The following is a 13,877-nucleotide window of genomic DNA, read 5'->3' as shown; positions in this document are numbered from 1 at the left end:
TGGGCACGCAGACCGCCATACGAGTAGCAGGCACGAAGAACTGGATCTATGTGACGCATGTGAAGAGGATTCCTTTTCCTCTGCTCTACGACAAAGGAGAGGAGAAGGGAATTGGTGATCTTGATGCTCACAACGAGCCTGCTCTAATGGACACTGAGGGGGTCACAGAAATTCTTCCTGAGCCCGTGAGACTGCTGTTGCTTCTTCGAAAATCCTTCCTGAGCCTGTTGGGCCTGGGGAGATTGTTGCATCTTCAATTTCTTCTTCACTGTTGCTCGATCCTACTTCTGTTTCTTCATTGTCTTCAGGAAACGACGACACTTTGTTCACCGACCATTTCATACCTGGAGTCTAAAGGTACGATCTGCGACCACAGAATCGGATTTAGATTTAGAGTTGCTGACATTTACGTTAATGTAAATAGGTTAGGAAAGTGCAGGCGAGGCTGTGCCCACAAGAAACACACACAAAACCACTGTTGAGCCAGTCCCACACCATTCCTCTGCTGCATCAAATAAGAGGCAGGGACCGGCAAAGTTACCTTCAATCAACATAAGCCACGTGGTCAGGTGCCACCGATGGATGAACTAAAAAAGCCTAACAGTGAGACTTCTTAACGGACGCTGGGAAACGATGCCCATTTTGAAAGCCACTCATACTAAAAAAGATGTTGGTCACTTTTGTGATGATGAAGCTGCCCATCAAGGGTCATGGTCCATGTAGACCAAACGGTTACTGGTTACAATAGCAGTATTTATTATAATTGTATTGACAATTGGGTTTTGGTATCTGGAAAACGCACATCCACTTGATGTTTTGTTACCAACTGCAAGTATCTCCACTGTGTCTCCACCTTACGTGCATTTGCACACTTTTCCTCCTTGAGACCTCCAACATAGAAAGGGTTATCATAATAACACTCTTTTGATAATAATTAATGCAACACATGCCATTCTAAATAAGAGGAACTGCTGGATCTGTTTGCATTTGCCGCAACATGGGGAAAAGGGACTGGGGTGGTACATACATCCTCTTCTTTTGACTACTGCCTGTTATGCTTCACTCAGGGCATTTGTCAAGGATGGCACTCTATTAAGAGTGGCACAGGACACCCAGGAAGGATTTGGGTGGTTGTGCCAAAGTAAAGTGGACAGAATAGTTCACACACAGCTGAAAGAAAGGAGAGCGAAGAGTAGGCAAGTGTAGTAAGGGAAAAGGTACAGGATAGATTCCCTCTTAGGGTGTATGCAGATATAGGAAAAGAGTATTCCATGAATCTTAGGAAAACTCTAACCTTCTGCACAGTTTGCTATAACAGAGGCCCACACTGTTTTCTCATGGCTTGGAACAACAGCTATGGGTGTCTGTAACGTAGAAACTAGACAAGGGAAAGGGCAGAGGTTGCCTGACGGAAACCAACAGACAAGCTCTGTACAAGGGGTTTACAAACAGTACAAGAGAAGACACTAACAGATAAATCCAGGGAAAAGGAAGTTGAATAGCAAACTAGCAGAAGGAAATGAAGGGAAAGCCGTATAACAGGATTGGATAGGGAGAAAGAACTGAGGGTTGAAAACAAGTAAGAAAGCAAGGGAGCAGCAGTCAGGAAACAGAAGAACTGTAATAACTGAAAGTAAATAATGAAGTTAAACTGATGTGGATAACAGAGGACGGTAGGGTACAAGGTAGAAAGCTCAGAAAAGCAGGGAAGCAATGGGCCAGCCCAAAAGGAGCAGGGCTGTAAGAAAGGAAGCCCTGAGGGATAGGGCTTAGGGCAGCGGAGTGAAGCCGGCTGCACGGCAAGGAGCCCAGAAGGGCCGGGCAGCAAGGAGGGAGCCCAGAGGAGTAGGACCGCTGACTGTAGAAGGGTGCAGGAGGACTGTAGAAGGCAGCTAGACAGGAAGCCCAGCGAAGAAGACTGTAGGTTGAAGGCAGTGGAGCGTGATCTGCTGTAAGGCAGGAGCCTGGGAGGCAATGGCGGAAGGTACCAAGGGAGCGTGATCGGCTGCAAGGCAGAAGCCTGGAAGGCAATGGCAGAAGGTAGCAGCGGAGCGTGATCAGCTGCTTGGCTGGAGCCTGGAAGACAATGGCGGAAGGTAGCAGCGGAGTGTGATCGTCTGCTTGGCTGGAGCCTGGAAGGCAAGGACGGAAGGTAGCAGCGGAGCGTAGTCCGCTGCAAGGCTGGACCCTGGAAGGCAAGGACGGAAGGTAGCAGCGGAGCGTGGTCCGCTGCAAGGCAAGGACGGAAGGTAGCAGCGGAGCGTGGTCGGCTGCAAGGCTGGATCCTGGAAGTCAAGGACAGAAGGTAGCAGCAGAGTGTGATCGGCTGCTATGCAGAGGAACCACATACAAAGATACGTAGCTCGAAGCAAAAAGGTGCTGGAAGGACTCTTAATGCAAGAGACTGAGCCCCTGCAGGCAGCAGCTTTTATACTGCCCAGCCCAGCACAGAGGCAGGCTAATTGCTCGCACCTGGCTAAGCACACCTGCAGACAATCGGCCACCTCCCTCTCTGTTCCTGAGCTGGTGGAAGCAGAGCAAATCTCTAGGGCTTCTGGGGATTGTAGTTCCTATGATGACCAATAGGAATAGATGGTTATAGCCAAGTGCATTGTGGTTATTGAAGTTTTTTGGAAGAAATAGAAAAGTATCAAAGACTCGAAAATGGGGAATCAGGTCCATATTGATCGCCAATGTATGCGCCCATGGCGCAGGCATGACAGCATTATTCTTTGGCCGTTAGAATGATAGTGCCACTAGGAATTTTGATGGGACTAATCTTAACTAAATGTTGCTTCTATTAGGCCATCTGACAATCTCTCTAGACCTTTTCAATCATTGATTTCCTTTAAGATGGCTCCCATAGGCATTAGGGATGTTATGCCTTCTTCCTATACCATCAATCATAGTCCAAACTCTGTTCCATTCTGCATACAAAGGGAAGGTTCTCAACCAATGGGCACATTTGAGGGATGTACAAATATTGCAGTTTTAACAAGTGAGGATAGCCCTTTGTATGTAGGAGATCCTGTTTACTTTGTTTGTGGCAATGAGTCATATCCGTGGTTACCCATGGACTGGGAAGGTACTTGTTATTTGGGTATATTGTTACCAGGAGTATATGTTGCTACCACCACTGAAATCTCTAAAACTCGTCCCAGGTGGGATGGGGATGGTGATACTCCTTCACAAGTCTTGGGTGATGTTGCCAAATCCTTCATGCCATTCTGGGGACAGATAATGAATTCTGAAGATATTAGAACATTGGCAAAGGTACTGGAGAAAACCCTCAATAGGACCACTGATATTTTGTATAACATGATGTTAGAACAGAAGGCAATTAGATTAGTAGCTCTCCAAAATAGGATGGTGTTGGACATCATTCTAGCTGAGCGTGGTGGGGTATGCAAAATGGTGGGATCTGCATGTTGCATTTGTGTACCAGACTCCTCCCCCACCATATTTAAGGCAATTAAGAATGTGCATGTCTTAAGTACTGAGGTACATGTTCCAGAGGGAAACTGGGATATTAGCACATGGTTTTGCGACTTGTTGTGATCCTGGGGTTGGAAAATCTTTGCAGTCTTGATGGTAATCCTTGGCATTTTTCTCTTCTGCTGTTGTTGCATACAATGTCTGCTCATCATTTGTTCTATAATAGGAGGAGTTGTGCACAGGGAATAGGTACACTACGACCTAAGATATATGTGCCTGAAAAAGCTAGTAATGCCTTAGTAATGCAGGATATTACCATCACGGAGTTAATTGCGATTAATGTCTTCGAAAACAGTGATTCAGGTTGCTCAGATGATGATACATAGTCTTTGAATAGTACAAATATTTAATGCTCTTGGCTTAGGCCAAAAGGAGGGTTTCTAAAACCATATTTTGCATAATACAGCCCAATAATGAACATTGGCCTAAGCACTTTCGCATCGCACTGAAAATCGCATTCAAATGAGCCTGAATAAGGCTGACTATGCCGCCATTTTAGAATCATCTGCCATTTTGTTTAACTCCTGTTTTTGCCTCATGTTAAACTTTGTGTTTTCTGTGTTTTCAGCTGCAGCAGGGAAAGATGAACTTTGTACTGTGTCAATGCAGATAAACATGTTGTGGTTGCTGAGAGTGGATTGTTTGACCTGAACTAAGAAACCTTGGAGCTGAACTGAACCTCAATTTAGATGTTGTCTGTACCAATAGTATCATCCTTGTTCAAACACTGGAACAGAATGGTGAATAGCTAAAACTGTGAGCCTTTGCAGGAATTCTTTATGTTCATTTCTTGAAATTGGACTTACTTCAAGCTCGAAAAACAGATGTTACCATTGTATTTTGTGTACAGACAAATACATTGTACAATGTATAGTTATTTGATTCTGTATTAGCAATGTGAACTGGGTATAAATCCTAGCAAATTGTTAACTTGAAGAGGGGCTGGACGATGTAACCGGGATTGGGGTAAAAAGTATATAAGTTAATGTCTTTGGAATGTCCAACACTCTCTCCCCTCACGGTGTCTGCTGGTACACACTGTGAGGCGCTGAGAGCCAGATAGCTATCTGCCTATTAAAATTGTACATGTACTTCTGAACTTGTGACTGGTGTATTTCATTTTTTGATGGTACTAAGCCTCGATATTTCTTTTGGTCTTTCACTAGTCTTTTCATATGTACAATTAATGCTACCTATCTCACCGTGAGCCTCGAAAAATGTCTTTAGACCACTTGCAACTTTGAATGTTGTTCACGCTACCTTAATTACAACTGGTGCATCAAACTGATTCACCCTCTCGCTATTCCAACAAACAAGGTTTGGAATCCCTAGTTACTCTAGCAACTGTTGACCACCTAGTCTAGAGCATGCATAAAACAATATGCTCCAAAAAGCGTACCTTACATCAAGGTCAGCTATTACTCATACATGCTGGACAAGACACACCCCACTGGGTACCTTTAATCCTTTTCAACAAATCGGGTCATCCCAACAGTAAAGGAAAAACCCCTTGGTCAGAAGTCTTTCAGTAATGTTTCTTTAAATGGCTCACTCATCCCAGTTTTCTCTTACCATTGGCCCAATGTCTTAGAGTACTTACAACTCAATCAGGAACTGAAAAACTGAACCCAAAATCCAATTGATCACCAATATCCACTTGATCGTATCATGTAGAGGAGGGTATCTATGGGGAAGCACTTTCACCCAAACATCGCAGCCTGGGCTTTGATTCGTTTTTCTTAAAAAACTCTACTTACAAGAGAAACAAGCAGCAGCAATGCTCCTGTTCTTCACTGTGTTTGTGCGTGGCATTTCAAAATGGCCACCACCTTCAATAAACACAAAAATGTAATGCGATCACAACATCATGCACTGCAATGTCGTCATCATGTGGTAGCAGGAGGGGAACAGCAAGAAGAGAATGGCGAAGGAAAGCGAGGCTCCACGTGCCTAGACGTGGAAGATCCCTTCCCCATGGTCACCAAGAAGCCCTGGTCCGGACAGAAACAACACCAAAGGCCTACTGAGCCTGACATAAAGCAGTGTAATGACTGGTTGCCATGCAACCACGAGGCCCACCCCGGGAGGCCAGCTTCATCCACTAACCACAGTGAGGAGGAAAGGAAGGCACGTGGCCACCCCCCCGCCCTCCCCACCTCATTACCTCCGCCGGGGGGTGCGATCACCCAGGGCCATGTAGACCTGCTGCGTCACCCAATCCGAGACCTCGAGGCAGCGGGAAAATGGAACGAATCCCCCCCTGACTATGCCAAGAGGGTGGGATAGGAGACAGAAGCGGACAGAGCCCCTGCCCAAAGGCAGGGGAAAAAAACTGCTGTTGGGTCTAGGGGAAGGAGGTCTGTTATGCCCGGTGGAGGGGGCGGCCAGAAAGATTAGAAGTATAAAGAGGTTTCCTGTGCAGAGGTGGGACAACTCATTGTTAAGTGCCGGGACGAGGAAGAGTGGACGGGGAGGTAATGTTAACAACTTCTCTTACATACATGTATGCAATTATTTTAAGCTGCAAAGAGCTTTGATGGTAAATTCCATCTGCTAACTCATACATGCCAACATTAGCCATCCATTCAGGAGATGCAAATCCAGTTCTGGTTTTAATTTTGCATTCTGGCGTTTGTAGTCCTTGGTTTATAATGGGGCAATTCAGGTTTGCAAGTCTCAAAATGCAAAATTAAAACCAGGACTGGACTAGCATCTCCCAAACTGAATTAATAATGTTGGCATAAATGCTATTAGAATATTGCAAACATAAAACTTCACTATCAGTGAAAGCAGAACAAAATCACCAAACTTCGCAAGTTTGCTTAGCTCTGAAATTGGAAAATTCGCACTCTTGGAGAAAAAAAAACAAACTCTGCACGTCCTTTCTGAAATCCGCACAGCCGTTTCAGAAAACGTTCACGTTTCCCCCTGTCAGGTGTAAGCCTCAATCAGTCAGCGTTGCCCTCTTTGCATTCTGGTACTTGTCGTTTTGAGTTCGCCATTGCAAACGCAGCATACCTCTGGTGAGTTACTCCCGCCAGGGGTGAGGTAGCCTACCCCGAGAGCTCTGGTATCTGTGTCGCAGCGTCAGAAGTTTCTGCAGGAGTGATTGCATCACTCATAATGCTGCCATGGAATGTTTCCGAGGACGCCCGCTGAAGGTGCGTGATTACAGTGGAGATGGGCGCTGCCTGCGCCAGGAAGGCACCTCCCAGCGTGGGAATGAGCAGGTGAGTGTTCAGGGTTCCACGTGTTATTTTGGAACTTCGACCTCTCATCACACACCAGCAGAGCGAGGCGGGAAGAGCACGATAGCGCTTCCCTCGTCTGCTGCGGCCCATCGAGATAGCGCTCGCGGGCGTGTCTGATACCGCGCCGGCACTTTGGGATACGGGTGGGTCTTCCTGCGGCACCTTAGGTTCCAGCCCGGTCATGCGCTCTTGCCCATGTCGTTGGTACTCATATTGTCGACATCAGAAGGACGAGCGACAGAACAAGCCTGGAAGGATTCCAACTTGAAACCTACTAAGTAGTGCGCACCACTTTCTGCAGCCCATGCATTAGCCGACTGGGCTATCCTGTTCCTAGATCGCACCCGAAAAGGCCTTCCGGATGGACTCCTCGGACCCCACTGCTTCCTGATATCGGGAGCCACTGAACAGGGTCTGCACCCATGAGAGAGCGGCAGGTGTACAGGGCAAGAAGGCAAGCCGTGCCTTCTATCTTTAAGGGCTGGCCCTGGGAGGGAGCAGCGACCTTCTCTGAACAGCATCCGCGACCACTTCTGTAGATGAAGGCACTGATAAGTGTTGCCCTCCTTTGCTCCTTCTTTGGTGAGTACCCAGCCTATTTACCTCTTTTATGCGCTAGAACGGCACCATTCTGCCCAACCTGTTCACAGTGATGGCCGATGTGTTTAATGAGTTATCCCATTAAAGTCAATGGACATTAACATTTCGGGGTGGAATGTTTCTGTGGAGGGGTGATGTAGGCTTGATGGAAGGGTGATCCCATTGAAGTGAAACGCAAGTAACTTTTGGATGTTAGGTGGGCTTGATGGAAGGGTGATCCCATTGAAGTGAAACGCAAGTAACTTTTGGATGTTAGGTGGGCTTGATGGAAGGGTGATCCCATTGAAGTCAAAGGCAAGTAACATTGGGGTGGTTAGGATCCATAGGGGGTATCCCATTTAAGCCAACGGACATACATTCTGCTGGCAGTAAAGGTTCGATGGGGTTGGCCCCATTGAAGTCGATGGTGCGTACATTTGGAATAAACTTAATGAAAGGGTGATTGATCCCAATTGAAGTCAAAGACAAGTAACATTGGCATAGTTATGTAGGATTGTTGGCGATTGTTGGCACGGTGATCTCATTTAATACAAGGGAAATACATCTGGATGGTGGTGGAGTTTTGTAGAGAGGGCGACCCCATTTGAGTCAACGGGGAGTAGGTAGTTTAGGTTTGATGGGTGGTGATTCCATTTAAGTCAATAGAAATAATGGATGGCAGTGAAGGTTTGCTGAAAGGGTGATCCAATTGACGTCACTGGAGAGTGACTTTGGCACCGTGGTGTAATCTTGAGATGGGAGTGGGGGTGATCCCAAGCCCAATGTAGTTATTTCACCTGTTGGGACAGTGTAATCAAAGTGGGTGACACCCAGTAAAGTGGATGAGTTGAGAGGACTGCAGTGTGTACATATTTATTTTTCTGTGTAGTGTTGTCTGCTTTTTTTGGGGGGGGGGGGGATTTCGCGTTTGTTTTTTTTGTTTTTTGTTTTTTTAAGTGTTACATAAATTAGGTTTTGAAAGCCGAACCCCTTCAAGGTCGGAACAAATTCTAAGATTTGACCAAACTGGCCATGACTATTGACCTGGGTTAATTGTTTTAGTCAGAAATGCAAGTCCGGGAAATTTTGCCCAAATCGCCACCATTTGCGACACAAAATGTGCACAGAGGATAATTGCTTATCTCAAAATAGGCAGTCGCTCAAAGTGTTGAGCTGCTCATCCAGTCCTGTTGTGGGTTTACCATTGCATTATGGTACTTGCAGTTCTATGTTTAAAAAAGGAACCCTAAATCAAAAAGCCTCGGAATGCAAAGTAAACAAAACGGGCAGGGCAAGCTTTAAAAGTGGGGCAACTGTAGAGCGATGGCAAATGCGCCCCACAAATGCCCTTCTTTGACCATCACTATCGGCTCGCTAAGCGTCCATGCCCATTCAAAACGTGGCCTCTCTGATGAGACTTCGAAGAAATGTGCAAACAGGGCGCTTCTTTGAGTGATGCAGGCACCGCCTGGCTGCTAAATAAACCATCAGGCGAAGCCACCAATCAACGGTCGGAACCCCAAACAACCCGACTGTGCCAAGTCTGGAGTCTTATCCAGTGCCGTGTTTTCAATTTGTGTCCAGGTCCCTGTGGTCGTGCGCTGAGAGTACGAAAATAGTACACATGCGCGGACCAGTGTGCAAAGAAACGTGTACTGATCAAGGCACTTATGTACTGGCATCAGTATTTGATAAATAGTAATAGGCCTTGAGGATTAAAAGTGGGTACGTCACGTGGGGGTAATATGGGGAGGTTTTTAATGATTACAACAGTAGCGAAGAAGTATAAACATAACATCTTCGAGAACTATAACACAACTCATCGCTTTGTGCTACTTTTCTGCAGTTCCCACCAACACAATATATAAGCCCTAATAAAATACAAATACATGTCTAATCAAACAGCAAGCGAACGCACCCCAAACTTCCGTTTAATCTGAAGACTAATGAAAGAATATAGTTTACATTACCACATGGAAATAGTTATTGACCTCATCTGGGCCAATCAAAATGTTCAGACTGCAGTCAATAACTATTGGTATTGACTGCACTCTGAATATCCCGACTTCTAAAGCAGACCGGGAAACAGCAGCGCAACTTCCAGGTACGATTTAGATGAACACTCCCTCCCTGGGAGTATCTTTTTTCCCCCACTGCTACATTCAATGTACCACACCAAGGAGAAAGCTGAAACATGTGCAAAGCTGCTACTTGCTTATCGAGAAAACACTTATGTTTGCATTACCGCATGCATGCATGCATGCATGCATGCGTGTGGTTAGAAACGTTCCAGTTCAACTTAGTTTGTAATTAAAATGCTTAATTTAGGGAGACATTCGTGTTTTTTTAAATATTACAAAATAACAGCACATTTAGTTTACTAACACGGTTTGAGTATTTATTTTACTTCCTACTAAACGTTTTCTACTTTACAACCACACCTCTGAATTCCTATATCGCTTTTTACCAGTTTGTGTCTTGTAGATCTCGGGAGAGGTCATTATCGCTAGGAAAAATGACTCTCCCCAATTTCGCGTCGGGCCTTAACTTGTGGGCAGGCCATTATCCCACAATAATGGACTCCCTCGACATCCCCACACTTCAAATAGGTGGGTGGCTGGAAAGTGGGATCGAGGGGAGTGATAGAAAAAAACCCATAGAAGTACATTACTAAATTCCAGCCTCTTAAATACCTAATAATGCATGTCTTTAGTGAACAATGTCTGCCTTAGCTGCCGGCCAATGACGTCTGGTAGGTTTTTGATGGTGTACAGTTTACTGCAGTTCTGGCAGCTGTGGTGACAGTGCCTTGTTTTCCTTCATGCAATTGTCTGGAAAGTTTTCGTTTACGTCACATATTCTCACCTGCTTTCGCCACAGTGGTATTGACGAAAGAAATGTGTTTCATACAAATACCAAATACGTTGTCACTTGCCACCCAACCCGACATAGGACTGGCTTTGCCATATGGTGAGACATACGTGATGCAATGCCAATTATTGGTACTGGGGAAGGGGGGTGGGGTCATTATGAGTTGGGTGATAATGGTAAAAAACAGCGGTATTTATGAAATGTTTATCTATAACTCCTGCCCCCTTGACGATGCTGCAGCAATATTTGTGAAATGCTGTTGTTTTGACCACCCACCCAGTTGAGTGGAGGGATGTCACCTGCTCACACTGCTGGAGGGATCATGAATTTGATTTGCCAAAGGGAAATATGCTATTTTTGGTGGCGGTAAAAAGGCTGAGTGGGGACATATATAAATATAATGTCTTTTTTTTTCTTTTTCTCCCACTTTAAAAAGAATGTTTGACTCTGCAGAAGGGGATGCACTGCAACTTCCCTTGAGTACACTTTTACGAACATGGGCAAATATCCTGGTCATTAGTCCAGTGATTTGGTCGCTGCCCCTTACCTAAGCTTACCACCCAGTGCTCTCCAAGAAGTCCTAACTAAAAACAGGGCTCGCTGTCTCTCCCAACCACCAATGCTTCTTCCTTTCCAAATGTCCGTAATTGGCACGCTCAGTCCTGTGCCCCTCCCCAGGCTGCCAAGAAATGCAGCCACCTGTCCTTTGCAGGCAAAGGTGGGATCATAGTCCAACTCTGTAAGAAGAAGAAAAATGCTTTTTGACCATTTTAGAAATAAAAATAAAAAACGCCACGTACCACTGGGTGGTGAATAGAGGGCAGGCCACGCATATCAAATACTTTATTTGGGGGGAGGGGGCATTATGAGTTGGGAAGTTTCGGTAAAACTGGCAACATTTGGCAAATACCACTGGTTTCATTGTCCTCTAAATTCCAATTGGGGGGATATTGCCTCTGGCACTATTCCAAAGGAAGGAAGCTGGCTGCAAATAGCGCCTAATTCTGTGTTTGATCTTCCCAAGGAAATTCTTCCAAAGTTTACCTTCACCCCAGAGGTGGGCATACAAGTGCAACGTGCCCTGTAAGGTTTTAATACATCTAGCCATTACAGGTATGATTTTATGCACAGGGAGGACCTCTGGAATGCACAAGCTCTCGCCTCCTTTCCTACATAGGGCATACAGGAATAGAATGGCTCTTTTGTGCATTAGCCCTGTAGTGGTATGCACCGGGGCCGGACTGGGCCATAAAATTGTCTAGGGTACCAATGAAGAGGGTTTACCAAATTTGACAGAATATATTTTTTTCGAATGGGAGATTTGATCGAAAAGGAACATTACGATCACTATAATGCCGTTGGATTAGGACATTTGAGCAGAAAGCTTGTTCACTATCCTATCAGCAGGGGTGTCTCCCGCACCCGACCGCTTAAAGATTTAAAAAAAAGGGGAAAAGGAAAGGACCCTGCGTCGCCGGTTACTGATCACACAATTACAGAAAAGAAAGTGAACAGGCGTTGCAGGGACACAACAAGTCAGCGGCACACAGCGCAGTGCCGTAGGTTATTATGGTGGTGGGAGGGGAAGTGGGTTATCCGAAATGGCCGTGGAAGAAGTTGTTTCCAAACAAATATCTTTTGATTTCTTCTCCTTCTGTCATTTCGGATTTCGAACAGTAATCCTGAAAAAGTGGGCCACCGTTGCAAATAACTATTTTGTCATTCTTATTACGGATTGGTTTATTACAAACTTTTCATAAACAGTTATACAAAACAGCTAAAATCCACCCAAAAAGTTACACACAGAAAATATCAATGATCAAATTATCTGTTAGGTTATTTACATTAATGCAGTTTCCAAAAATTTTAGAGCTGCAAACAACATTGATGTGTTCTCTCCTATTAAAGAATGGCTATTAATTCCTTTTGTGACACTGTTTGAATAGTACCAACGTGGAGATTTTGATAAAATCGAATGCAAATTGTGCATTTTAAAGAATATTTAATCAGTAACAGTGGCCAAAACTATAAGCTGCATAGTGAAGAAACTCGTCAAACTGGCCCACATTGACCAAAAAACGGTCCCACTTTGACCCAAACCTGCATTTTGCATTTTTGGTTCGGTCATGGGCCTATAGGCCAGTCCGAGCCTGGTATGCACCACTGCTGTACAGCATGCACTTCCACTCTCCATTCCAGGGTAGACCTCGTTAATAAAAATATTTGAAGAAAATCGAGTGATATTGCTGAAATACCACCCATGGAATTGCAGCATTTCTGGTGCAGCGCTAAACTCTGAGTGGGTCAGATTTTCAGAAATGCCATCAGAGGAGGTGGCCATTCCCTCCAGCAGTACTCCTGGACGGAAAGACGCCCAGCTAGCAGTCAGGCCCATAGGCTGTGTAGCAAGCATGAGTGCCATGTACACCAGTGTGTGAATATGCAAGCACAAGGTTTATTGGAGACCATTAAACCAGGGCATGGGCACCTTATCATGCTTGGGCTAGCTACATATGTACATTATCAGCTCTGTCACTATAGCAAGGTCTCTGCAGCTAGGAGCGAAGATGTGCTAGTGGTATACCAGTTAGTTACATTAAGTGACATGTCAGGGCTGCCTTGTGTTTGTCCTATCATGTCATGTTATTTTATGACTGTCCTATGTTATTCATATCATGTCACGACTATGGAATTATGCTTTGTCATGTCATTTTATGACCCCCGTGTCCCCAAGCCCTACTCTTACCTGTCACATTATTTACATATCTCCCACCCTCCCTGGGGTTGTTGGCTACCACCTTCAACTGCTTTGAGAGATTTGGGAGATTGGGGAGGGAAGCCTGTTTGAAGGCTCAGTAGTGTTGTCGTACTTCACGGTCTATAGGAGAATTGGCGTTAAGCTGGATTTCGACAAATGTTTTTTAAAAGTTCCCCTTACTTCAAGTACTGTAATATGTCTGAGGGAGGGAATTGCAGAGGAGTTAAAATGGCGGCTGAACGTACTTCCACGACGTTAGTATGTCTGTGGGCAAGAGGGGACGTCGATATGGAGCACTTTGGTCTACATTAATGGTCTTCAATTGAGAGGAGCATTTTGCTTGGAACTTTAGTGCACGTTTGATTTAATTCTGTCTCTAGGCGCCGGAACCTTGGTGCACGTTCGAATTCTGTCTGTAGCCACTGTTGTCCAGAATAAATCACACAATGCTATTTATCACGGTCTTCCTTCGCAGTTAAACAATTGAGCATCTTCTCTTTAACCATGGACATTGTATGACAGTTGAAGCCTGTTCCCATGCTGTTCCCATCTTCATCTTGTATCCTGACTCACAACAGTACGTGTTACTATGGACTTCTGCAATTGTATTCGATCTCTTCTCTTGCTTCTCCACTCTTTTGACTGCTTACTCTCTATTCTCTCCTCCTCTCCCTTTCTCCTTCTCTCCTCCCCTTACTTTCTTCTATGAACTTACTCTATCAGAATTGTCCCAGGATCTAGTATGATAGCAACCTCGTCTTTCGCCTCCCCCATCCCCTTACTTGTATTTTTTCCTCCCCCTCCACCCTAGCACTATCTGAAATGTCGTCAGATAGTTTTGTCACGCCTTGAAACACTTGTGTAGATGCGCGTTAAAAATGCCATCTCATATCGTCAGGCCTAGTAAAATAGTCACTTGTTTT

The 13,877-nt window shown here is 45.1% G+C and overlaps 1 protein-coding gene across 1 annotated transcript in view; it reads left to right on the top strand.

The window, feature by feature from the left end:
• Positions 1-6,693: 6,693 nt before the first annotated feature.
• The window catches only part of IL22RA1 (interleukin 22 receptor subunit alpha 1), a 144,181-nt gene continuing 136,997 nt past the window's right edge, over positions 6,694-13,877 (top strand). The window contains exon 1 of the mRNA XM_069622683.1: positions 6,694-7,328. Within this exon, the coding sequence (XP_069478784.1) occupies positions 7,286-7,328 (43 nt within the window). The 5' untranslated portion in view covers positions 6,694-7,285. The remainder of the gene's footprint in view (positions 7,329-13,877) is intronic.

The sequence above is a fragment of the Ambystoma mexicanum genome, chromosome 11 (assembly GCF_040938575.1).
Source record: "Ambystoma mexicanum isolate Mex_15411 chromosome 11, UKY_AmexF1_1, whole genome shotgun sequence".
NCBI classification, from domain to species: domain Eukaryota; kingdom Metazoa; phylum Chordata; class Amphibia; order Caudata; family Ambystomatidae; genus Ambystoma; species Ambystoma mexicanum.
This window is presented reverse-complemented; position numbering and strand designations above follow the sequence as displayed.